Genomic DNA, 27,710 nt, shown 5'->3' on the forward strand with positions numbered 1-27,710 from the left:
AACTCCATCTCTTTCTGCCCAACCTGGATTGATTTATACCAGGAATGCTGGCCAGCCTTACTCTTTCCAAACCCTGGCACACAGATTAGTTGCAGCACCCAAATTGCTTCAAACATTAAGATTGGTTAGGATTTAAGCCAGATGTGGTTATTAAATCCAGATAAATTAATCAGCATGTTCAAGTAAACATGGGACAATGGCTTCACTCACAAGGCCAGAGTAATCATAACAATATTCAAAACAGTTTTTGACTTGTGATGGTTTGGGTCTCCAAGCTAATCATGCTGCAACAGACAAATGTTGGGTACTTACAGGGAACAATTCAATTTTACTTCCTTCCATTCCTTTCAGAAGTACTAAATTCCAAGGCTGGACCTTAACTAAAGACTGCTGCGATGCTGGGAATCCAATTATTTTAGGTGCTCATGAGCAAAGAAAATGTGTTTGAAATGAAACACAGATTACCATTTTGTAATGAAAACAGATAGTGGGAAATTAACTGCATTGAAAATATTTCTGAGTCACCTAATTCCTAACTCTAGACAAAGAGAAGCAAATTAGATAAAAAAACATTATACTTATTCATTTGAGAAAAATGATCCAATATTACATGCATTTATTGGGAAAAAGTATGTGAACCTCTGGGGTAATGCCTTCTACAAAAGCTATTTGGAGTCAGGTGTTCCAATCAATGAGATGAGGTTGGAGGTGTGGGTTGTAGATGTTTCCTGCCCAATAAAACACAAAGTCAGGTTACTGACAGCCTGCTCCCAAGAAAGATCTGTTTATGTGCACTATGCCTCGATCAAAACAACTTTGAGGACCTTAGAATAATTATAGAGATGCGCAAAGCTGGAAAAGGCTACAAAAGCATTTCTAAAAGATCAGTCCACAGTAACAAATCTGTCTACAAATGGAGGAAACTCAGTACTTTTTCTACTCTCCCCAAGAGTGGTCATCCTGCAAAGTGGTCACTGGAAACACTTGTGCAGTTTTTATTGTTGGGGGGGGGGGGGTCACCAGTTGCTGAAAGGTTCACATACTTATTCCAACAATTACATGTAATATTCCATTTTTTTTCCAAATAAAAATAAGTATAATCTTTTTATTTAATTGGGTTAAATATTTTTTTGAACTTGCAAGATTGGATCATACTTTAGCTCACATTTACGCAGAAATAGAGAAAATTCTACAAGTTTCACAAACTTTCTAGCACTGTACTTGATATTGTCGGTAAGTATTTTTTTAATGAAAATGCCACTACAGGAGGACGAGCTGGAGAGTCATACTGAAATTCAGCTATTTTTACTTGCAAAAACGCAAGACTTCAAAGATTTGTTGGAATAGTCAAAAATAAATCTGCAACAGTTGTATTTGAAGATGTTAACAGTGGACAACCGAGGCCAGTCATTTCTGTGGGCACCTAGTCACTCCCCAAGGCAAAGTACTATTTCACTATTAAAATTTAATTGTAGAACTATAAACATGTCAAATAAAAAGGCTAAATAAACTTTTGATAGCTGAAACACCTTTGTATTCTACAAGTTAATTTAATGTAACAATTGGTGCCATTGTTGAAGATGACAGGTGTTTAGAGGCACTGGGTGTGAACCAAGGCTGAACACAGACAATGAGAAAAGGTGCACACTCTACCACAACTTTTTAAAAAAGAGAAACAATTTCACTTCAAAAGATTCAGTTTCTTCAAAATGCTACTTACACTGGCACTTCCTCTTGAGGCACATATCCTTCCCTCACACGCCTTGGTTTTCGCCAAGTCCCGTCAGGACGCTGTGATGCTGGAATATATTTTCCTACAAATGTTGAGGAAAGACAAGTTTTCATCACCTCACCTTCCAGCAATTGGCACAAAAGTAAAGCTCGAAAATCAACATCCTATATACTGCCAACTTTTTTTTAAATAAGTAGTGTGGGGTGGGTGTTACAATCAGAATTGTTACAGCATATTTGGCCTATTGAATTTAAACAATTTTAAACAATCCAGTTAATCCAATACTTGCAAGTGTCTCTACCACTGCAAATACTTTCTATTTACATATACAATGTCCTTTGGAAAGCCACAATTGAATCTGCTTCTAGCACACTTTTACAGTGAATGTTAAATCCCAACTATTAACTGCATGAAAGAGCTCTTGCTCATGCTGTCTAATCACCTCAAATCTGCTTCTCCTGCACCTGGAAAGTCTTGATGACACACACAGGAAGGATGTGATTAAACCTGTGTTTGGGGGGGGGGGTGAAGAAAGAGGAGGAGAGGGAGAGTGTTTTACACCCTCACACCCTCAGTCTTTCAGGCAAAGTACCAAATTTGGTTAACAACTCCAGATGCTGCTGAACCACTGTGTGGTAGATTCAACATTGCTTTAAGCTATTTGTGCTTCATGACAGAGCTAATAGTCTGACTGGATTAAAGAAATTTATAAAATACCAAATATTTACATTATAATATTTGCACTCCGAAATAAAAGCAGTAAATTTAATTGAACGCTTTCAAAAGCTTCCTGGTGGCAAGTAAACATTAACACAGGATTCTAATTCCATAGGTTACAGTAACTCTCAAATGCCAGTACAACTATCTCATGCACTAACCAAATAAATGACAATTTAAAGCCCAATATGTCAGATTTTTTAAAATACTACAAATTGGTATAAAGTTAGCACATTTCTTTTTCATAAATTACTATTATCTCCCTGTTTTGTACCCTAACATTCACAACCACCTCCGATTGAAGGGAGGAACACCTTGCTCCCAGGGCCTCTCCCATTTACAATAGCTTGAAGGTTTTGTGTCGTTTTAGGAAGCATTCTATTTGTATGTATAAAGAGCCACCAATTTCACCTTTGAGAAAAGTACCTGGTTTTAACTCCGGATTCCCCATATTGGCAAAAAAAAATCAAGATATCCACACAAGAGCGAAAACAAAGCTTGCCCACTGCATTTCATCAAACTAAAATAGTTAAAATTGCACACTTGAAAAGGATTGACTTAAAATTAAACTAAAAAACATTACCATTAAAAACGTATAACAAAATTGCGCAATTAATTAGATTCTGAAATGCAATCTCAGGCGCAGTAAAACTCGGTTATTTTATAACAACTAAATTTTAAATAAAAGATTTAATGATAAAAATTGTGGATAAAGGTATTTTAGGATTAATAGTTCGGCATCAGCGCAAACCATCAGAATTCAATATTTATATTATAAATATCGCAAACCCGAGTTAAAAAATCATATCTTAGTTTGCACTAAACAATGTGCCTCGGAAAGATTTACAATTTCAAGTTCAGGTACTGGGCAAGATACCGATGGAGAATTTCTGCATAGGCCGCAATCGGCGCCACGCACTTTCTTAAAGCTTTCCGCCCGCCATCAAGGCGGGGACAGTTCACGCGGCCTAAGAGCCAGGGTCGACATCCATAGCGCAATGGCGAGTAGTAAAGGCAAAGACTGTAATACGCTGCTTTCCAGAGAGCCCCTCCACCAGCAACGGTAGCGGAGAGACAATAGGGTAGACGAACACGGGGAAAGAACCCACACTCACCCGTCGCATCCGTCATATAAAAAGCCGCCATGATGCGCGCGCCGGAAGTTGCGCCACTCACCTCTCATGGCGGAGAGGGCAACGATGACGACGACAGACAAACTCAAAGAGAACCAAAAGCCCTAATCAAACCGTCTCAGATTTCGTCAAGGGCCTCGAACTACAGAGCCAAGTGAGCCACAAAGGACTGCCCGCACTCCCAAGACTACATTATACCCCTTCCAAATCACCATTTCCTGCCATGTTGGGGGCTCGCGCTAAAGGCCCTGCTGCTGCCACCGCCCTCCCACAAGCCTTCCTCAATTTTCACTTGGTCGAAGTGACCTGGTGTCCTCCATTACACTCGTTCGCTCGAACACCTTCACACATAAGTGATTCTCAACCTTAATAAACTGTCGTCGCCTATTTGAGAAAAAATTACAAAAGAGCGAGCCCTACCAGAATCAGCGACGGGAACAGCTTCCATGGCGGTTTTCTGCTGTGACGATTTCAATTGAAGCACGAAAGTGGGTGTGGCCGCGCTCGGGGACGACACAACACGGCAAAAGGCGTGCCCAAACATAAGCTTCGTCGTTTCAATGCGCGTCAGATGACGAGAAAGAAATAATTACGTCCTTTTTAAAAAAATATTAAAATATATTAAAATAATCCACTGTATCTTTAATCCTGTATTTAAATCACCCCCGCCCAATTCTTCAACTATCTGCTGGTGGGGTCATTATCTCTCGTTACTCCACCTAATCCTGCATGCTCCAATGAGAAGAAACCCAAAGATTTGTATCTAAATTTTAACCCTTACTCCTCGAACCATTATGGTATTTTTTTCCTCTACCCTCTTCGGCACCTTTGCATTTTTCTACCAGAAATTATTCCAATTTCAGCCTAACCAATGTTTTATACGGGTTCAACATAACTTTCCCGCCTTTGTACTCTAAAATTTGGTGTTAACGGATCCTTGTTAACGTTATGGCTGACGAGAGACAGCAGTATGATAGATTTGGGGAAAGGATGAGTGTATGGAGCTGGGTCACAGTACAGCAGTGGAAAAACAAGCTTGAGAAATTAAGTGACACATCATCCCCATATTGCATTTCTAATGTAGCCACAGAATTTAACAACAAGTCATATAAAGGAATTATTTAGACAAGGGCCAAAGAGAGCAGTTTCAAAGATCTGAACCAGACCATACCTAGTCAGTCTCCTTAAACCTTCAGTGACTGAACCTCATTGAAGTTTTTTTTTGCACAGTGGTAGGTTCACAGAATGTACGGTAGTGGTAGGTTCACAGAATGTACGGTGGTGGTAGGGGCATTTAAGATTCTTAAACAGACACCTGGATGATAGAAAAATGGAGGGTCATTTGGGAAGGAAGGGTTAGATTGTGCAGCCAAGTTTCCATCGAACTCAATATATAAGTTTGCTGATGACACCACAATTGTAGGACACATCTTGGGTAATGATGAGTCTGAATACAGAGAGGAAATTAAGAACCTGGTGGCATGGTGCAAAGACAATAACCTATCCCTCAACGTCAGCAAGACGAAGGAATTGGTTGTTGACTTCAGAAGGAGTAGCGGACCGCACAACCCCATCTATATCGGTGGTGCGCAAGTGGAACAGGTCAAAAGCTTTAAGTTCCTCGGGGTGAATATCACAAATGACCTGACTTGGTCTAACCAAGCAGAGTCCACTGCCAAGAAGACCCACCAGTGCCTTTACTTCCTGAGAAAGCTGAAGAAATTTGGCTTGTCCCCTAAAACCCTCACTAATTTTTATAGGCGCACTGTAGAAAGCATTCTTCTAGGGTGCATCACAACCTGGTATGGAAGTTGTCCTGTCCAAGGCCGGAAGAAGCTGCAGAAGATAGTGAACATAGCCCAGCACATCACACAAAGAAATCTTCCATCCTTGGACTCACTTTAAACCACACACTGTTGGAGCAGTGCTGCCAGGATAATCAAGGATAAGACCAACACTTTTTGCCCCACTTCCCTCTGGGAGAAGGTACAGGAACATGAAGATACGTACGGCCAGATTTGGGAACAGCTTCTTTCCAACTGTGATAAGACTGCTGAACAGATCCTGACCCGGATCTGGGCCGTACCTTCCAAATATCTGGACCTGACTTGCACTACCATACTTTCCCTTTTCTATTTTCTAATTATGATTTATAATTTAAATTTTTATTATATTTACTTCGATTTGTACTTCAGGGAGCGCGAAGCGCAGAAACAAATATCACTGTGATGATTGTACGCTCTAGTATCAATTGTTTGGTGACAATAAAGTATTTGTATTTGTATTTGGAGTAGATTAAAAGATCAGCACAACATTGTGGGCTGAAGGGCCTGTACTGTGCTGTATGGTTCTATAAAGAGAGAGTGATAGAGTCATATAGCACAAAAGCAGGCCCTTCAGACCACCATGCCTATACTGACCATTAAATGCCTTTGGTTGGCAGTTGCAGAATGTAAAGATAGAGGATTCCAGAGCTGTGTGAGGTTACAAAGATATTATAATGGATGAAGAGTGGTGTGAGGAAGCTTATGGTAAGTTGAACAATGGCATATACCATATTGGGTAAATGCTTTATTTATGTGATAAAGACTGTTATGTTATCATCAGAGAAAGATAAGAACATAAGAAATTTAGAAGTAAACCATTTCAGGACCTGGACTTGATGAGTAAGTGAGACTTGATGTGAACTGGGCTACAGACAGCAAAGTTTTGATTGACCTGAAATTAATGGAGGGTCTAAGGTGGGAGTATATTCAGGAGAGCACTGGAATAAGTTTAAACATAAAAGATTTTGCAGATGCTGGAAATCCAGAGTAACACACACAAAATGCTGGAGAAACTTAGCAGGTCAGGCAGTATCCATGGAGGGGAATAGAAATGTTTCAGGCCAAGACCTTTCATCAGAACTGGAAAGGAAGGGGGAAGAAGCCAGAAAAAGAAAGTAGGGGGAGGGGAAGGAGTACATGCTGGAAGGTAATAGGTTAAGCCAAGTGATGGTATGAGCATCAATTTCTCCAACTTGTGGTAATTTATCCCCTTTTCCCCTTCTCTGCTCTCTCATTCCCCATTCTGGCTCCCCTCTTACCCCTTCTCCTCACCTGCCCATCACCTTCTACTGGTGCCCCTCCTCATTCCCTTTCTCCCAAGGTTCACTCTTCTCTCCTATCAGATTTCCTTCTTCTTCAGCCCTTTACCTTTTCCACCTATCGCCTCCCAGCTTCTCACCTTATCTCCCTCCTCACTCACCTACCTTCTCCCTTATCTAGATTCACCTATCACTTTCCAGCATGTACTCCTTCCCCTCCCCCACCTTCTCATTCTAGATTCACCCCCCCCCACCCTTTCCTGTCGCAATGAAGGGCCTCAGCCCGAAACACTGACTCTGTTCCTCTGCAGAGATGCTGCCTGACCTGCTAAGTTCCTCCAGAACTTTGTGTGTGTTACACTGGAATTATTTTATTTTATTAGGATTTGGGCAACACTGGCAAGACCATCATTTACTGCTCATCTCTAATTACCCTTGAAAAAATGAAGATGAGTTATTTTATTGAATGACTGCAGTGCTTCCTGTGAAGATGATCCCACAGTGCTGCTGGAGAAGGCATTCCAGGATTTTGAACTACTGACACTGAAGAAATTGAAATAAATTTCCAAGTCAGTGGATTCATAAATTAGCAAAGCCATAGAACAAGACTTTAGTCCTGTATTTCCCATGTGTTGCAAAAGGCCTTAATTATATTAAGCGGACCAAGAGACAGGCCCTCTAATATGTCCAATTTATAATAACAAAGCTGTAAACTTTCAACCTGCATTATGTTGTTTGGAGACTTTGTTAAATGTTGACTCACTTGACCTTTTAATGTGAAGTTGAACCTCTAAAATCTTAATGTCATTAAACTACAAGTGAGAGAGCAGGAACCTTGAAAGGATGGCAACCTGGTAGGTTCTACCAGAAAATGTTGCCACCAGCTTGGAACTGAGAGAATACTCTTGAACTGTTTCCTTAATACTATCTGCTCAATGCACTTCTGCTACCAGCTTGGTACTTACTCAAAAATCCATTTACTCTGAGTCAGCTTCTACCCAGTTGACAAAAACTACTCCTCCCACCTGTCCAATTACCACACCACAGGCAATGTGGACCCACCCTCTAGAGATGATATTTTCCCTCTCAGCCACTGTTGTCTCACCCTGTTGTCTATAAATATTTCCCTTGTCATTAACAGGTGTTGTTTCTGGAGGAATCGTCTAAACAGACTGTGCAGTGGCACAGCAGGTAGCACTATTGCCTCACAACTCCAGCAACTTGGGTTTGATCCTGACCTTAGGCATTGTTTATGCAGAGTTTGCACATTCTTCCTGTAACTGGGTGGATTCCCACCAGGTATTCTGGTTTCATCACATGTTCCGTGGGCGGGTAAATTGGCTGCTGTAAATAGTTCCTTAAGATAGAGAAGTGGCCCAAGGAAACAAAGAGGAGTTAATGAGCATGTGAGAGACAGAATAAGTTGCTGAACTGTGGGTAAGTAGGGAGAAAGATAATGGGATTGCTCCCTGCAGCCAGAAACTGACTTGACATTATATGTGTTGGAATAAGTAAGCATTTTCCCCTTTTTGTATGAATCAAGGTAGCCTACATATATAAATAAATTGTGTTAGGAATCATCTCAGTGATTCAAGTTTTGGTTTCTTCTTATACAAGGTCAAAGACAAAGACAAGTTTATTGTTATATGCTCAAGTACATGTGTGCACAGGTGCAATTAAAATCTTGTAGCAACATCACAGGAATATAGCATTAGATGCACAACAATCACAATAAAAACACACGATCACAAAACAAGAAATACCACAATTAAAAATAATTTAAAAGGTTTGTGTATTTGTACCATAGGTTATTTACAGTCTATCTGAAATGTAGTTTATGGTTTCCCAGGAAGCAGTGATCCAGCAGTGTACAAAATGATGAGAGGCATTGATCGTGTGGATAGTCAGAGGCTTTTTTCCCGGGGCTGAAATGGCTAGCAAAAAAGGGCAGAGTTTTAAGGTGTTTGAAAGTAGGTACAGAGGAGATGTCAGGGTAAGTTTTTTTTACGCAGAGTGGTGAGTGCGTGGAATGGGCTGCCAGTGGCAGTGGTGGAGGCGGATATGATAGGGTCTTTTAAGAGACTCCTGGATAGGTACATGGAGCTTAAAAGAATGGAGGGCTATGGGTAATCCTAGGTAATTTCTAAGGTAAGTGCATGTTCGGCACAGCTTTGTGGGCCAAAGGGCCTGTATTGTGCTGTAAATTTTCTATGTTTTCTGTCTTCTTGTAAGCATCTGAGACATGAACAGCTGACAGTAGGCATCTCAAAACAGTGTAGGAGAACCGTCAATACTGTACAAAGTACTCTAAATCCATGGGTAGAAAATGCAAACCAATGTTCACCATCCTCTCCCAGAACAATGCTAGCCAATCACACTCAACCAATTACAATAGGCCACATTATCCATATGCCTAACAGAAGACTCCTGAAACAAGCACCCTACTTAAAATTCTATTATGGTGAGAGACTTCCAGATAGAGAAAATGCTTCGAGATGTTCTCAAAATTTCCCTAACTCATGGGAAGCCCTTACCTGTGAATGCACAACCATGAATGTCAATGCCATGAGCATGCAGAGGTCATGCACAAATAGCAGAAGGAGTTCACAACATCCCTGATGACTTACCCACTGCACCTCATGTGGCACTATCAAATCTATAGAACGGAGTAGAAGCAACTTATTCTTTACCCTGACAGATTATTGGTGAGATAAGCTTTTGCTGAGAGTACAGGATATGTAATTTGTGCCTGTTGACTTCTTTTTGTGGTCACATGATGAAAGGAGAAACTTTGAGACAGGAAGTGGAACGGTGGCGGTTATTCACAGCTACACGGTCCATGAGAATTGAGGGAAAGAACTTTACTTCTAGGGCCTTCTTCTCAATAGCATTTATCATTGCTATTATCAGTCAGCAAAGGGAATGGTTATGAGAAGGTCTTGTGAAGGTGAACAAAGGTTACCCGGTAACGCAAGAGAACCTAGGGTAATGTTATTGACTTTTTCTGATGGCTACTGCTTAGAAGCATTGTGTGTATTGATGCTATTGTGTCTATTGATGTTGTCTTCACCTGCATCTTCTCCATTTTCCATACATCTGTGCTCACCCCATCTTCCCACCGCCTTAATACTGATAGAGTCCCTCTTGTCCTTACCTACCACCCCAGCAGACTCCGCATCCAATAGATTATCCTCTGCAACTCCTGCTATCTCCACAACTCCAAAGGAATCCTACCACTAAACGTATCTTTACCTTCCCTCCTCCCTCTGCTTTTTGCAGGGATCAGTACCTTCGCGATTTCCTTGTCCATTCGTCCCTCCCCTCAAATCTCCCTCGTGGCACTTATCCCTGCAAGCAGCAGAAGTGCTGCACCTGCCCATTCACCTCCTCCCTCACCTCCATTCAGGGCCCCAAACAGACCTTCCTGGTGAGGCAACACCTTCACCTGCAAATCTGCTGGGGTCATCTATTGTGTCCAGTGATCCCAATGTGGTCTCCTCTACATTGGTGAGACCTTTGTAAATTGGGGGACCACTTCGTTGAGCTCTGCCAATCCATCTGCCGCAAGCGGGACTTCCCAGTGGCCAAATGTTTTAAGTCCCATTCCGACTCGTCTATGGGCTCCTCTTGTGCCACGATGAGGGCACCGTCAGAGCAGAGAAGCAACACCTTCTGGGTACCCTTCAGCCTGATGACGTGAATATAGATTTCTCCTTCAGGTAAACAAATTCGACAACCCCCCTCCCCCCACTCCTCCACTTCCTCTATTCCCCACTTTGACCTTTTACTTCTTCTCTCCTGCCTATTACTTTCCCCTGGGTGCCCTCCTCCTTCCCTTTCTCCTATGGTCCACTCTCGTCTCCTATCAGATTCCTTCTTCTCTAGCCCTTGACCTTTCCCAACCACATGGCTTCACCTATCACCTTCCAGCTAGCCTCCTTCCCCTCCCTCCCACCTTTTTATTCTGGCATCTTCCTCCTTCCTTCTCAGTCCTGAAGAAGGGTCTTGGCCCAAAACATCAACTCTCCATCTCCAATGGAATCCCACCACCAAGCACATCTTTCCCTCCCCACCACTTTCTGCTTTCCACAGGGATTGCTCCCTACAGGACACCCTTACCCATTTGTCTCTCCTCACTGATCTCTCTTCTGGCACTTATCCTTGCAAGTGGAACAAGTGCTATACCTCCTTCTACACCTTTTCCCTCACTACCACTCAGAACCCCAAACAGTCCTTCCAGGTGAGGTGATACTTCACCTGTGAGTCTGTTGGGGTTATATACTGTGTCCAGTGCTCCCTGTGTGGTCTCCTGTATATTGGTGAGACCCGGCTTAGATTGGGAGACTGCTTCACCGAGCACCTACATTCCACCCGTCAGAAACAGTGGGATCTCCCAGAGGTCACCCATTTCAATTTTACTCCCCATTCCCATTCTGACATGTCAGTCAATGGCCTCCTCTTTTGCCACAATGAGACCACACTCAGGTTGAAGGAGCAACACCTTGTATTCTCGAACTTCCAGTAATTGCCCCCAACTTCTCCTTCACCATTCCCATTCCCATTTCCCTCTCTCAGCTCATCTTCTTACCTACTCATCACCTCCCTCTGGTGCTCCTCCCCCTTCCTTTTCTTCCATGGTCTTCTGTTCTCTCCTCTTAGTTTCCCCCTTCTCCAGCTCTTATCTCTTTCACCAATCAACTTCCCATTGTATTTCATTTGCCACTTTCTTGCCCATTCTTCTAATCTGTCTCTTTCTGTATCCTACCTGTTTCCCCAACACTACCTGCCCCTCCACCAATCTTCGTATCAACTGCAAACTTGGCAACAAAGCCATCTATTCAATCATCTAAATCACTTATATACAGTACAGCATAAAAAGAAGTGGTCCCAACATTGACTCCTGTGGAACACCACGAGTTACTGGCAGCCAACCAGAAAAGGATCCTTTTATTCCCACTCGCCACCTCCTACCGATCAGCCAATCCTCTAACCATGTTAGTAACTTTACTGTAATACCATGGGCTCTTAACTTGGTAAGCAGCCTCATGTGTGGCACCTTATCAAAGGCCTTCTGAAAGTCCAAATATACAACATCCACTGTACCCCATCTATCCTACTTGTAATCTCCTCAAAGAATTCCAACAGGTTAATCAGGCAGGATTTTCCCTTAAGGAAACCTTGCTGACTTTGTCCTATCTTGTCCTGTGTCACCAAGTACTCCATTACCTCATCCTTAACAATTAACACCAACATCTTCCCAACCACTGAGGTCAGTCTAACTGGTCTATAATTTCCTTTCTGCTGCCTTCCTCCTTTCTTAAAGAGTGGAGTGACATTTGAAATTTTCCAGTCCTCTGACACTATGCCAGAGTCCAGTGATTTTTTTGAAAGATCATTTCTAATACCTCCACAATCTCTAACACTATCTCTTTCAGAACCCTGGGATGCAGTTCATCTGGTCTGGGTGACTTATGTACCTTTAGGTCTTTCAAATTTTTGAGCATTTTCTCCCTTGTAATAGTAACTGCATCCACTTCTCTTCCTTCACACATTACAACGTCAGGTATGCTGGTAGTGTCCTCCACAGTGAAGACTGATGCAAAATATTTAGTTCATCAGCCAGCTCCTTGTCCCCCATTATTAGTTCTCCTGCCTCAATTTCCAGTGATCTTATATCCACTCTCATTTCTCTTTTATTTTTAACATACTTGAAAAAACTTTTACAGTCCACTTTGATATTATCTATTGGCTTGCTTTCATAATTCATCTTTACCCTTCTAATAATTTTTTAGTTGTTCTCTGTAGTTTTTTTAAAATTTCCTAATCCTCTATCTTCCCAATAATTTTGCTTTGTTATACGCCCTTTCTTTTGCTTTTACAATGGTTTTGACTTCTCTTGTCAGCCACTGTTGTACTATTTTACCATTTGAGTATTTCTTGATTTTTGGAATACACATGTCCTGCACCTTCCTCATTTTTCCCAGAAATGCACACCATTGCTGCTCTGCTGACATCCCTGCCAGGAGCTCCTTCCAATTTACTTTGACCAACTCCTCTCTCATACCACTGTAATTTCCCTTATTCCACTGAAATACTGCTACGTCAGACTTTACTTTCTCCCTATCAAATTTCAAATTGAACACAATCATAATGTGATCGCTGTCTCCTAAGAGTTCTTTTACCTTAAGCTCCCTGATTGCATCCGGTTCATTACATAACACCCAATCCAGTACAGCTGATCCCCTAGTAGGCTCAATGACAAACTACTCGAAAAAGCCATCTCGTAGGCATTCAACAAACTCACTCTCTTGAGATGCATTACCAACCTGATTTTCCCAATCGACCTGCATGTTAAAATCTCCCATGACTATCATAACATTGCCCTTTTGACAATGTTAGCTCTTCCATTTCCTGTTGTAATCTGTGGTCACATCCCAGCTACTGTTGGGAGAGCTAGATATAACTGCCATCAGAGTTCTTTTACCCTTGCAGTTTCTGAATTCAACCTACAAGGATACAACATCTTCTGATCCTATGTCACATCTTTCTACTGATTTGATGTCATTCTTTACCAGCAGAGCCACGCCTCCCTCTCTGCCTACCTTCCTATCCCTCTGATACAATGTGTAACCTTGGACATTCAGCTCCCAACTACAACCATCCTTCAGCCATGTTTCAGTGATTCAGCCATAACATCATACCTGACAACCTGTAATATTGCAACAAGATCATCCACCTTATTTCTTATACTCTGTGCATTGAGATACAAAACCTTGAGTACCATATTTGCTGTCCTTTGATTCTGCATCCCTAATGTTTTGATACTCAGCCTGATGGCTGCATCTAAGTCCCATCACCTCCCTGCCCTTCCTGACAGCCTGAATGCATGCATTTACTTTTTTACCATCTGTCCTATCCTGAGTTCCTTCACTCTGGTTCCCACCTCACTGCCAAATTAGTTTAAACCTGCCCCAACAACTCCAACAAACCTGCCTGCGAGAATATTGGTCCCCCTCAGGTTCAGGTGCAACCCATCACTTTTGTACAGGTCATACCTCCCCCAGAAGAGATCCCAATTGATCCAAGAACCTGAAGGCCTGCCCCTGCACTACCTTCTCAGCCACACATTTATTTGCCAAATCATCCTGTTTCTACCCTCACTGGCACATGGCACAGGCAATAATCCAGAAATGACTACCCTGGAGGTCCTGCTTCTCAGCTTTCTACCTAGCTCTCTAAATTCTCTTTTCAGGACCTCGTTGCTTTTCCTTCCTATGTCATTGGTACCAATATGTACCAAGACATCTGATTGCTCCACCCTCTCCAAAATGTTGTGGACATGATCTGAGACATTCCTGACCCTGGCACCTGGGAGGCAACATACCATCCAGGTGTCCCGTTCACGTCCACAGAATCTCCTGTCTGTTCCCCTCACTATCGAATCCTCTAACACTACCACTCTGTTCTTCTCTCTCTTTCCCTTCTGTACCACGGACTCATGCTCAGTGCCTGTAACCCATTCGCCATGACATTTCCCCGGGAGATCAACTCCCCACAAATGTATCCAAAGTGGTATACATGTTAAAGGATCAACATTACATCCTCGCTTTTATATTCTAGTCCTCTTGAAATGAATGCTAGCACTTTATTTGCCCTCCTCACCACAGTCTCAACATGCAAATTAACCTTGAGGGAATCCTGCACAAGGACTCCTAAGTCCTTTTGCACCTCAGTTTTTTGTATTTTCTTCTACCAAAGTGCATGACCATACACTATATTATTTCCCCATTCTTCTAAATCTGTCTAAGGGCTTCTGTAGCCTTGCTACTTCCTCAAAACTACTTGCCCCACCATCCTATCTTCATTATTATATGCAAACTATGCAACACAACCATCAATTCCATCATCCAAATCATTGACATATAACGTAAACAGAATTGGTTCCAACACAGACCCCTGTGGAACAACACTAATCACTGGCAGACAACCAGAAAAGGCTCCCTTTATTCCCACTGTTTGCCTCCTGCCAATCAGTCAATGCTCTATCCATTCTAGAATCTTTCCCGTAATACAGGCTCTTAACATGTTATGCAGCTTCATGTGTGGCACCTTGTTGAAGGCCTTCTGAAAATCCAAGTACACATCAGTCAATTCTCTTTTGTCAATCCTGCTTGTTATCTCTTCCAAAAATTTCAACGGATTTATCAGGCAAGATTTTCCCTTGATGAAATCAAGCTGAAGTACCCTGAGACCTCATCCTTAATAATCAACTTCAACATTTTAACAACCACTGAGGTCAGACTATCTCGCCTGTAGTTTCACTCCTTCTGCCCCTGTAAATATAGAGTGACATTTATAATTTTCCAGTCCTCCAGAACCATTCCGGAATTTAGTGATTCTTGAAAGATCATTACTAATGCCTCCACAATCTCTTCAGCCATCCCTTTCACAACTCTGGGGTGTACACCAGCTGGTTCAGGTGACTACCCTTCTGTCTAGTTATAGTAACTTCACACACTTCCTGACACAACACCTGGAATTTCTACCATACTACTCATGTCTTCCACCATGAAGGCTGATGCAAAATACTCAGCCATTTCCTTGTACCCCATTTCTACCTCTCCAGCATTATTTTCCAGTAGTCCAACGTCTACTTTCTTTTGCACTCTTTCTAGCTGAAGAAACTTTTGGTATCTTTAATATTATTGACTAGCTTACTTTTGTATTCCATCTTTACCTTCTTAATGACTTCAGTTGCCTTCTGTTGTTTTTTTTTAAAGCTTCCCAATCCTCTAATTTTTACTCTATTGTATGCCCTCTCTTTGACTTTTATGTTGACTTTGACTTCTCTTGTTGGCCATAGTTGTGTCATCTTTCCTTTAAGAATACTTCATCCTTTTTGGGATATATATATCCTATGCCTGAACTGCTTCTAGAAATTCCAGCCATTGCTGCTCTGCCATCATCCATGCCAGTGTTCTTTTCTGATCAATTCTGGCCAACTCCTTTCGTGTCTTTGTAATTCCCTTTACTCCACTGTAATACTGATAGAGCAGACTTTAGCTTCTCCTCAAATTTCAGGCTGAATTTATTATATTATGATAATTTTTCCCTAAGTTCTTTTACCTTAAGCTCTCTAATCAATTCTGGTTCATTGCACAACACCCAATCCAAAATAGCTGATCCTCTAGTGGGTTAACCACAGGCTGCTCTAAAAGCCAAATCGTAGGCACTCTAGAAATTGTCCCTCCTGGAATCCAGTACCAACCTGATTTTCCCAATTTACCTGCATATTTAAGTTCCTCATGATTACTATAACATTGCCCTTTTGGCATGCATTGTCAATCTCCCATTGTAATTTGTAGGCCACATCTTTACTGCTGTTTGGGGGTCTGCATACAACTCCCATCAGGGTCTTTTTATCCTTGCACTTCCTTAGCTCTACCCACAATGACATAGCGTTGTTAGACCAGTTGTCTACTGGTGATGTTCACTCCTCAGAACTCAAAGTTCTCAACTTCAATGATGTTGATATAGAAAGGAGTAGGTCCACCACACCTCTTCATGAAGTCAATGCCCAGCTCTTTTGTTGACATTGAAACATTGTTGTCATGCCACTGTTACTAAGCTCTCTATCATCTTCCTGTACTCTGACTCATCATTTGGGGTGCAACCCACTATGGTGACACCATCTGTAAATTTGTAGATGAAGCTTAGAATAGAATCAGGCTACAGTCATGAGTGTAAAGGGAGTAGCTAAGGAGTACCAGTGTTTAGAATAATTGTGGTGGAGGTATTGCTGCCTCTGTGATAAGGAGTGTAAGAAGTTACAGTATACATATTGAAGTGTGCTTCTATGGATTCAAATAAAAGACATACTCGCTATTTGTGCACAAATCTTGTAAAGTTAGTTGAAGATGTTAATGGATCAATCAACAAAACATATGAATAAAAAGAGTTTCTCATGGCTTGTGTTAACTACCAGAAGGCAGTGATTTATTATTGATAAAGTACTGGAGGCAGCATTATTCTGTTCAATGAGCGGTTGGGATTTGAACTTGTCTGCCTAATAAGGTGGATAGACCAGCCAGCCTGATTTATAGAAACACAGAAAACATACAGCACAATGCAGGCCCTTTGGCCCACGAAGCTGTGCCAAACATGTCCCTACCTTCAAATTACCTAGGCTTTACCCATAGCCCTCTATTTTTCTAAGCTCCATCTAGTCATCCAGGAGTCTCTTAAAAGACCCTTTCGCTTACACTTCCACCACCGTTGCCAGCAGCCCATTCCACTCACCACTCTCTGCGTAAAAAACTTACCTGACACCTCCTCTGTACCTACTCCCCAGCACCTTAAAGCTGTGCCCTCTTGAGCTAGCCATTTCAGCCCTGGTGAAAAGCCTCTGACTATCCACATGATCAATGCCTCTCATCACCTTGCACACCTCTCATCCTCTGTCACTCCAAGGAGAGAAAACCGAGTTCACTCAACCTATAAGGCATGCTCTCCAATCCAGGCAACATCCCTTGTAAATCTCCTCTGCACCCTTTCTATGGCTTCCATGTCCTTTCTGTAGTGAGGCAACCAGAACTGAGCACAGTACTCCAAGTGGGGTCTGACCAGGGTCCTATGTAGCTGCAACATTATCTCTCGGCTCTTAAACTTAATCCCACGATTGATGAAGGCCAATGCCTTCTTAACCACAGTCAACCAGCGTAGCAGCTTTAAGTGTCCTATGGACTCAGACCCCAAGATCCCTCTGATCCTCCACACTGCCAAGAGTCTTACCGTTAATACTACATTCTGCTATCATATTTGACCCACCAAAATGAACCACCTCACACTTATCTGGTTTGAACTCCACCTGCCACTTCTCGGCCCAGTTTTGCGTCCTATCAATGTCCTGCTGTAACTTCTGACAGACCTCCACACAATCCACAACACCCCCAACCTTTGTGTCATCAGCCAATTTTACTAACTCATCCCTCCACTTCTTCATCCAGGTCATTTATAAAAATCACAAAGAGTAGGGGTCCCAGAACAGATCCTCGAGGCACACCACTGGTGACTGACCTCCATGCAGAATATGACCTGTCTACAACCACTCTTTGCCTTCTGTGGGCAAGCCAGTTCTGGATCAACAAAGCAATGTCCCTTTGGATCCCATGCCTCCTTACTTTCTCAATTAGCCTCGCATGGGGTAACTTATCAAATGCCTTGCTGAAACCCATATACACTACATCTACTGCTGTTCCTTCATCAATGTGTTTAGTCACATCATCAAAAAATTCAATCAAGCTCGTAAGGCACAACCTGCCCTTGACAGAGCCAAATTTATGTCTGTCTCACTGGACAGTTTTGGCCTACACTGTATTCCACAACTCTTATAATATCACATCAATTTTTCTGGTAGCCTGTGTATATTCCATTGTGAGTTTTTCCTGACCATTCCACATTCAATCAATTACGCCTCATACTCCTGGCACCTGGAAACTTTAAAACCCCTTTATTGCTTGAGAATATGAAGAATGAATGGGCTAGTTTGAGGTTGGCATATGTAGCAGGTATGAAATTTTTAACAATTCTTCTTCCCTCTTCTCTCGCTTATTTGTTTGCGACCATAAGACATAGGAGCAGAATATTTTCCCCATTGATTTTCTCCACCAATCATGGCTGATTTATTTTCCCTTTCAATACCATTCTCCTTTCTCCCTGTACTAATTAAGTAGCTATCAACTTTCACTTTAAAAGTGACTTGGGCTCCAAGAGTTCACTACCCTCTGGCTAGACTCCCACTACTATTGGACTCTCCACATTCACTCTATCTACACCTTTCATTTATTAGATTTCAATGAGACTTCCCCCACCCCCATTCTTCTAAACTCCAGCAAGTATAGGCCCAGAACCATCAAACACTAATATACTAACCCTTTCATTCTCAGGATCATTCTTGTAAACCTCATCTGGATCCTCTCCAATGCCAAATACAGGGCCCAGACTTGTTCTCGATACTCCAAATGTGGTCTGACCGATGCCTTATAAGGTCTCAGCATTACATCCTTGCTTTTATATTCTAATGCTTTTGAAATGAATGCTAATATTGCACTGGCAGTGACAGATCAAAAGCTTTTCATTTTGTCCATCAGTGTATAGTCTTCTGGGGTATTCCTTTATTGGACATCTTTGGCAAGGATCTTCGGAAATTTTTAAACTAACAATGTTGCCTACAATAAATAAACCAATCGATTTAGAGTTTTTCCAAGTACCTGGACACTCTGGGCCATTAAGCACCTGATTTTCGGATGCTAAATGTTAAAATCCTGTACTATAAACTTACTTTATCAAATGTCCTTACCAGCCATTCTTAACCTATACTTGAACCAGTAAGTGGTTTAAACTGTTTCAGGTGCCCAGTGCCACCTTTGTTTGATGTAACTGCTGACTATCCTGTAAATGCTTTTCTGGTAAAAATCCTTATGATTGACTGTTTGCATTTCTGCCAGCTTTGAGATATTTGACTTCCACACCAATGTCCCACCTCCACCTCTGTCAAAACCCACAGCACAAGGGCTTTGTCCTTTGTGACTGCTTCTGAACTCCTGTCAACAGAGTTCTGACAAGTGTAGGACTTGCACTTTTTGCTCACTGTTACATTACTTAATAGGGATTTGTTCAACACTGTTGAGTATCTGGAATGTGCCATTCATTCATCCTGCAAGTGGAATATGAAATACAACCTGCTAACACATAAAGTAGCACTTCATGACAGTGGCATCTCTGCAAGCCCTTGAATGTCTGAGAAACACTGATTTTGATCACCAAAACATTTTTAAGTTGCGCTTCAGATATTGTGCTTATAAAGCAATTAGAATCCTCTGCAGTGGCCATGTGTTATACTGTAGACGGTATAGATACACATTAAGTCAGAGGAAAAGTGGACATCTCTGTAAAGTCTCCTGTGGGATGAATGTATAACCATTAGAGGAAGCAGGCTCCAAGAAAATCTTATATCATCAAGCACCTTGTGAAATCTCAAACATCAGACAATACCCACAAAATGCTGGTGGAACGCAGAAGGCCTGGCAGCATCTATAGGAAGAAGCACTGTCGACGTTTTGGGCTGAGACCTTTCGTCAGGAATAACTTAAAGAAGAGATAGTAAGAGATTTGAAAGTGGGGGGAGGGGGAAATCTGAAATGATAGAAGACAGGAGGAGGTGGGATGAAGCTAAGAGCTAGAAAGATGATTGGCAAAAGGGATACAGAGCTGGAGAAGGGAAAAGATCATGGGATGGGAGGCCTAGGGAGAAAGAAAGGGGGAGGGGAGCACCAGAGGGAGATGGAGAACAGGCAGAGTGATGGGCAGAGGCAGGAAAAAAAGGGAGGGAGAACAAATAAATTAGGGATGGGGAAAGAAGGGGAGGAGGGGCATTAAAGGAAGTTAGAGAAAACAATGTTCATGCCATCAGGTTGGAGGCTACCCAGATGGAATATAAGGTGTTGTTCCTCCAACCCGAGTGTGGCTTAAAGGGTCTCAGCCCGAAACGCCAACAGCGCTTCTTCCTATAGATGCTGCCTGGCCTGTTGTGTTCCACCAGCATTTTGTGTGTGTTGCTTGAATTTCCAGCATCTGCAGATTTCCTCGTGTTTGCATCAGACAATACCTTCCCCTTTCACTGTGGGGAATCTTAAGTTTTGAACTATACAAGGCAAAAGAAAGGACACAGAAATTAAGCAGCAGCTATAGTGAAGGTATTCCAAAGATTAGTTTATTTTGAAGGAAAACGGATGGGGCATTATACATGATAATAAAAGACATCTCCTGGAAAGCAGACTATAGAGTACAAATCTTTTTTAATAGAAGGTATTATACAAATTTTACATAAGTCCTCTCAGTGTGTAATGTGTAAACTAATTCATTATTTTTTTTCTATATCGGGGTAGTGGTAGTCATGGCAGTGGGGTGGAAAGGAATTGAGAGAGAAAAAAACTCATTTCTGAGAATCACCAATAAATACCTGTGTTTAAAGCTGAATTTCTCTTAAAACACAGACTGTAGTATTATTTACCTTGAACCCCAGAATTCTAAATTTGATTTCTTTCAGGCAATTTTAATAAACACAAATATGTCCAATTTTTGTCCATCACAATTCTTCAGATGATACTATGAACGCATCAAATTTATTTCTGTCGAATGAAACTGCTTTATTATCCATACAAACCATCGCAGCATAAAATCACTCAAGCTGGTAAAGAGTAAAACACAGTCTGCTACTGCTGGAAAGGGTTAAAAGGATCAAGGGGGCTTGATTGAATTGTTTTGAAATCCAGTTTGGACTGCTAGTGACTAGGCAAATCAGCATAGTGCATTGAAGATCATTTTAATTCTGAGCAAATAAATTAAAAGTAGGAAATGCTGTTTTTTAATTTTTTTTTCTTATTTTTTTTAAATCGCAGTCACATTTTGCACTTGCTTTTCATCAAAAGGTCTTGTTTACAGACTCAGTGATGCACATTTAAATACACAGTCCCTTTGCTGCAGCACTAAACAAATAAAAGATCATGCAAGATTCGTAGTGAAAAGCAAAAGTCTTAATATCAATATTCCCAACAGTATCCAGATTCAATGTGACTGAAGAGAATTTAATTAGGACCCAATCTTTGATCTTTATGTCTTATTATTTTCAGAACTATCAATTGTTAGAACACAAAAGCCAATTGTTCAAGCAAACTTTTCAATATAAATGCCTTTGAGAACTAAACCTGATCACCCAAAAAATAAGAATGCAACTGTTAAAATGTTTGCATTGTACCAATGAACTGTAAAAAAATTTCAGCTCTTTCAGCTCCACTCGAATATGCTGTCAAGCACAAAAAAAGCTGTAACCTTCATGAACTGGGATTGGTTGTAAACCAGACTGAGTAGCCAAAAATGCAACATATTTATTACATTCCTAGGTTTTCTAAGGTAGCTTTTAGTAAAAAGGTCAACATGCTTCTGGTGTTAACTTGTGAAGGGACACTGTTTTGTGAACTGTGTTGCAGTTAGTTCAAGCACAGCAGTTTAGACAGTGTTCAGCTATCTTTACAATGTTCACTTTGATAAAGCATCTGCCCTTGCTTTTACAACCCGTGACATGTAATAATGAGCAACATCTAGTGAACTTGAAATTTGACAGGGAGGTAAGTTGGGATTTCTCAAGGTTACTGGAATGGAAACTTGAATTAATTAATTAAAAGTACTCATCCAATGATACTCCAAGACTCTAGAAACTGTACCAGTATAATCTGCAGTTTTCTAGGATCATGCATATGCATGTCAAAACAATTCTTTATGGCAGTCTTACAAATATCAGAGACCCTTGTATATATAACCTGTTCATGATAGTGAAAACAAAAAAAAACCTGATCCAGTATGTTCAAATATCTGACATGCAGTAATTTTAATTCACTTTCCAGTAGAAAACTTCACTTTGATTGGTGCAAATTGCTCTCCATTGTTTGGAAATCTGTTTGTATGTCAGTATTTATGCACAATCAAAACAATGCCACAACTGAATAAGCCTGGAGTTGGCAGTTTCCAATATTTACTGGAAAGAATTTCAAAAAAAATTATAAAATAGAACAGATGAAAATGTTTAAACTTGTCTGTGATATCAGACATCAATAAGATCTAGATCTTAACCTGTGTGAAGGAGATGAGCCATTTTCTTGTGGCAATATATGTGTATGCTGTGCAAACAAGTTTACACTAAGTGTGTTTTTACTTTTAAGATACATTCTCAAACAAAGCACATCTATTGGCCACTAATTCCCATACACATTTGTTCATAGATGGATGTATCAGCAAATTTGGCCCCAATAACTCTCACCTGAAATACCAGCAAATCAGCTGTACAGCAACAGCATAATACTCTCAAATTTATGGGGAGAAAAAAATAATGCTGGGTTTAGTAATATCAACAGACTGCTGTAGAATTTCATGATTAGTCCCAGTAGCAGGTTGACCAATTTGATTATGGTGGGGTAACAGGAAAACTGTTACCGCACCATTATTAATTACTTGATTATGACCCAAATCCCAATTTATTTTAAAATATCATCTGACATCTTGGAAGGGGCACCGAAATTGTGACAACTGTTTGTACCAATCACACTAGCCAATTTTATTTTAGAAAGTGCATCATCAATTACAATTTCTTTTCCTCTATGAACCACTATTTCCATTATTCACTTTTAGCCAAACCTTACCTCCTTACTAGGTTTTTCTTTTTTAAAAAAAGAGGGACATCCAAATGTAAAATACCATTCTAACTACTGCACACAATGTTTTCTCAAAAGCCAGAGGCCAACATATTAAGTGGTAGATGAAATCTCCATAGGTTTCATATTCAATGGCTGCAGCAGCATGCAAGAAAAAGTTCCGGGAGATGTAAGCCATATGGGTTGTTGACAGTCACATTTTAATTGAAGTTCATTCTTTCAGTTCTCCGAAAAGGGAAAGTGGATGCGTTTTCCTCAAACAGAACTTTAGTCTGTACTGTCTCCTTCTTCATCAGCATCAATCATCAAAGCAGCATATTTGCTAGCCGAGCTGAATTTCTACAGAAAGATGGCAATATACAGCACAGGATAAGTTAAAACGCTCCAATACACAATTCTTTCCCCATCTCTGTCCTGAAGGTGCCAAGTACTACTCATGCTGATGATGATCCCATAGAAGCTACAGCATTCTGAACAAGAGAACCAAAGGGAATATCGCCAATATTCTATTAGTGGAAAAATAAATCGCACCCTTTCCAGTGCTTGTTTATGCCCACGTACATAATATGTACAATTATATTTTGGGTCCCCATGAAGGGATCTACTGTAGGCATCACATGTAAGGCCAGCATTTGTTGTCCATATCTAACTGCCTAAGCTGGTAGTGAACCAATTTCTTGAACTCTTGCAGCTCCTCTAGTGAAGGTACACCCAGAGTTTGTTGGAAGGAGTTCCACTATTTAGAGCAACTGATAAAAGATTGTCATGGGACATCCTGCCTCTAATCTGCCCTTGGTTATATATAGCTGTACCAGTTGAGTTCTTGGTCAAAGATACCCCTTCCCCTCCAGATATTGAATACCTTCCCTGAAGGTTGACTAAGCAGGTAACTTTGATCACCCATGTCTATACTTAACCACAGGACTTAGAATCCCAAATTATTTATACAGTTGTTTGAATATCTGAGAAGAAACACACATCTTAACTTGGCTAAAACAATGCGTAATGATTTGTTGAATGCAAGAGTTTGTTTCTATACTGCAGACAATGCTTTTCCAATTAAAAGACTACTTCTATGACTTACAGGAGTGGGCAACTCCTCGTATTTCTTTGGCTCAGTTATAGGTTTTGAATCACGGCCCTTTTTGTCTTTCCTGTGGACGAAAAGCAAATATTATGTATTGATCCTGCATTAGAAAACAATAAAATCATGTCTTTTGCAACACGTTATATTTAGAATATCAACTGACCTGCTGATGCACCATGTACAATAAAGAGTACAGATTAACATTTGGCAATGTTCTCTAATTCCAGTGGCAGAGAGTAAGTACACCATCAGTCCCACTGATAGTACAATCATAGACTAAAGCTAATACATACTACAAGACATCTTGGTGATAGCAATATCAAATTTCACAAATTAAAATATAATTCTTTCACGAGCTTAGCTTCAGGGAGTTGTAGTGCAAATGGTTTGGTCAGAACTACATCTGCAATGATGAGGGGAAATCTTCTGACTTGACAGTGAGAAAATAGCAAAATCTTGAAACAGCTATGAAGAACAAACCTTTCTGATTCCTTCCTTCTTTCCTTGTTTATGCTATCATTCTGTCCCCGGCTCATAGCACTGTTGGCTCCGCTGCGTTCTTTGGGTGAAGTTTTGTCTTTTATTTCATATTCTGCTTTATCATCTAAAATTTAAAAAGTGCTTATTAAAATCTCAGTTCTGATCAGATCAGTAATTTAGAAATGATTTAACAATGTAATGTAATAGATTGCCTTGAATCCTTAAGCCAGAGATCCCACAAAACCCTAACTTATACACATTTCTTGCTTTCTAACAGTTGGTGTTTACTTGCTAAGTACTTTGAAAATCAAAATTCAATCTTGCCCAGAGTGAAACTGGAAAATATTTGCAAGCTCTGCCTCAGCCTCATATATAATAACTTACTCATTTTATTTTCTAGTGAGTGCTATGAAAGTTTTCTGCTGTAGTCCATAATAGCCCTTTGTATTCTAATAATACTCAAGTATCCTTACATTAGCGGGAAAACTCTGTCCATAGCTTCTTTATAAAACTACACTTACTAACTGCATCAGGACTTGACGTAATCACTGTTACTCTTTAAATTAAAGGAAAATATAGCTTTATGACATGTTTGCTTTTGTCTCAACACACCTACTACTTATCAGGACTTAACAGCTCATGAAGCCAGATTGCCCAGTGCTCGCCTACAAACAAAAACTATATGGTTGATCTTAATAAAACCACAATGCTAGATTTTCTCAATTTCTTTACTCTACAGTAGGTGAGACACTCTGAAAATAACATAACCAAATGACAATAATTGTAATTATTCTGACATTATCCATTAAGTGTTTGCACATTTCCAAAAATGGCCACACAAAAGAGGCACCATATTAATCAAGAGATCCTGGAAAATTATTAGCTGAGCAACTTTTCAACAAGGTTACGATATCATCAGGCAATAATTGATTCAAATACTAATTTAAGCAGTTCAGGGGAAAACTAGGTATTAATAACTGCCTCCTTCCATTGAAGTCAAAGCATGGATATTTTCTGCAGTGGAAATGTCAAAACATTCAAATCAATTCATGCTGCTGTTTACTTATAGCATGGATTGCCTAAATTTCACACTGTGAATGAACAATTAGATAATCTTTAAAGCATGAAATTGCTTAGCAAAGGAGGTAGGAAGAAACAAAATAATGTTACCCATCCGTCATTTATCAATTTGTTACAAACAAATTATTACTTTTTGCTAGTAACAAAAACTTATGATTAACAGAGATACACCCCCAGTTTTAACTTTGTATTATTATGCTATTCATTGATATACTCTTAAATAGTGCTTTTATTCCATACCTGTTGGTGGAACTGGTCCAGCTTTGCCACTTGGTGACCTATACAGAAGGCAGATCACAATGTACTGTAAATTCACCATATGTTTTAATCATTATCAACAAACGTTTTTAATACTAGGTAAAATTCAAATTATAATAGTACAAAAATTGTACATTTATTTGAGCATAATGATGCTTTTAATGATGAACCATGGATCAGGAAAACTTGGAAGTTCTCTCTCCAGCACTCGTTGTTTGAGCATGTACAGACTATTTTTTCTTGTCATTATTCCTTAAACAATACAGTATAACAACTATTTACATAGCTGTTGTATTGCATAGCATTTACATTGTGATATTATAAGTAATCTAGAAATGACTTAAAAGTACAGGCAGTCCCCAGGTTACGAATGAGTTCTGTTCTTGAGTCTGTCTTTAAGTCGGATTTGAAGTCGGAACAGGTATGTCCGGTATTATTTAGCATCAGTTAGTCAAACGTTTTTCTTAGTATATAGTACATATTTTACCTTTCTATGCATATAAAACACTTAAGAAACATATGAATTTCAATAATTGCTTAGTGTTGCTTAGTAATAATTGTAGCTTTCATCGGGGCAGGGCCTTTCACATTCTCCATTAAAATTGTTCCGATTGTTGACCGACTGTAGCCTAACACTTTTCCAATGACCAATGGCATTTCACCTCTTTCTGATTGCTTTATTACTTCCACTTTATTTTCAATCGTGATTGTGATTATTTTCGTGAACAGAAACACTGCAGATTCAGAGCTGCGCTGCCAGGTCCTAATGTCCACCACACTAAGACAGGTTAAATAAATTCTGGGGTTCTGCTGGGTCCTAAAGACTACCGCACTGAGCCAGGTTAAAGAAGGGACCTGAGCATCTGCGTTTTTTGGTATCCGCGGGGGGTCTCGCTACCAATCCTCTGCGGATAAGGAGGGCCGACTGTACTAATTTATTCAGGAAACTTCATCCTTTATGATGCCAAATGCAACAACGTTGTAACTCAATTTTCACGGTCAAAATAACAATAGTTATTTTCCTACTTACAGTTTCACTCTCTTGAAGGCACAAATATAGAGGTAGACAATTCCATTGATTCTAGCAGTTCGTATAGCCCAGGGGTCGGCAACCTTTACCACTGAAAGAGCCATATGGACCCATTTCCCACAGAAAACACTGAGAGCCACAAAACCCGTTTGACATTTAAAATGAAATAACACTGCATACAACGGTTTTTTTTTGCCTTTATGCTATGTATAAACAAACTATAATGTGTTGCATTTATGAAATTGATGAACTCCTGCAGAGAAAACGAAATTACATTTCTGCATGCAACAAAAACATTTTGAACTCTGAAAAAAAGACATTAATGTTGAAGGTTACTCCATAGTTAGCCTACCTTGGATCGAAAAATTAAAAGAAATCGCGCACTGGCGGGTGTCAGGCATTGGCAGTGGTGACGTATATTAATAGCGATAAAAAACACGTTGTAGCGGTGTGCTACACGCAGCGCTAAAATAACGACACTGCAGTCAAAAATAACTTTATTCGAACTAAACAGCCTTGCTTTAAAGCCTCCCTCAACCCGCCCCCCCGTGGGCGCGGATGCTCCAAAAGACACGTACTCACAAACCCCCGTAGGCTATCTCCCTTAGCCGGAACGGTGGCTAATTGTGAGCCAGTTCGGATGTGCCAGGAAATGGGGTCGCCACAACGTTTTATTTAGATTGTACAAGATCACCATAATCTTCAAATTTCGAATTACATTTCAAAAACTAACAAACCACGGGGAGCCGCAGCACAGAGATGAAAGAGCCGCATGCAGCTCCGGAGCCGCGGGTTGCCGACCCCTGGTAATAGCCCAACCAAGCAGCTACTCGTGCAAGCAGT

At 40.6% G+C, this 27,710-nt stretch overlaps 2 protein-coding genes across 12 annotated transcripts in view; both read right to left on the reverse strand.

The window, feature by feature from the left end:
* Positions 1-4,149, reverse strand: part of pym1 (PYM homolog 1, exon junction complex associated factor) — a 159,604-nt gene extending 155,455 nt beyond the window's left edge. For 10 of the 11 annotated variants that reach the window (XR_009508963.1, XR_009508969.1, XR_009508966.1 and 7 more), the window contains exons 1-2: positions 4,003-4,049; positions 1,721-1,814 (exon numbers count right to left, since the gene is read on the reverse strand). Coding sequence is in view for 1 of the 11 variants with exons in the window: in XM_059955985.1 (XP_059811968.1) it covers positions 1,721-1,814; positions 4,003-4,126 (218 nt within the window). In the remaining 10 variants the exon portion in view is untranslated. Of the gene's footprint in view, positions 1-1,720; positions 1,815-4,002 lie in introns of all 11 variants that reach the window. The other variant, XM_059955985.1, reaches the window with a different exon arrangement.
* A 16,267-nt stretch (positions 4,150-20,416) lies between these two features.
* eif4ba (eukaryotic translation initiation factor 4Ba) overlaps positions 20,417-27,710 on the reverse strand; it is a 70,724-nt gene continuing 63,430 nt past the window's right edge. Inside the window, exons 12-15 of the mRNA XM_059955987.1 lie at positions 25,820-25,857; positions 24,500-24,623; positions 24,017-24,086; positions 20,417-23,271 (exon numbers count right to left, since the gene is read on the reverse strand). Coding sequence (XP_059811970.1) covers positions 23,200-23,271; positions 24,017-24,086; positions 24,500-24,623; positions 25,820-25,857 — 304 coding nt within the window. The 3' untranslated portion in view covers positions 20,417-23,199. The remainder of the gene's footprint in view (positions 23,272-24,016; positions 24,087-24,499; positions 24,624-25,819; positions 25,858-27,710) is intronic.

This window comes from Hypanus sabinus, chromosome X1 (assembly GCF_030144855.1).
Source record: "Hypanus sabinus isolate sHypSab1 chromosome X1, sHypSab1.hap1, whole genome shotgun sequence".
NCBI lineage: Eukaryota > Metazoa > Chordata > Chondrichthyes > Myliobatiformes > Dasyatidae > Hypanus > Hypanus sabinus.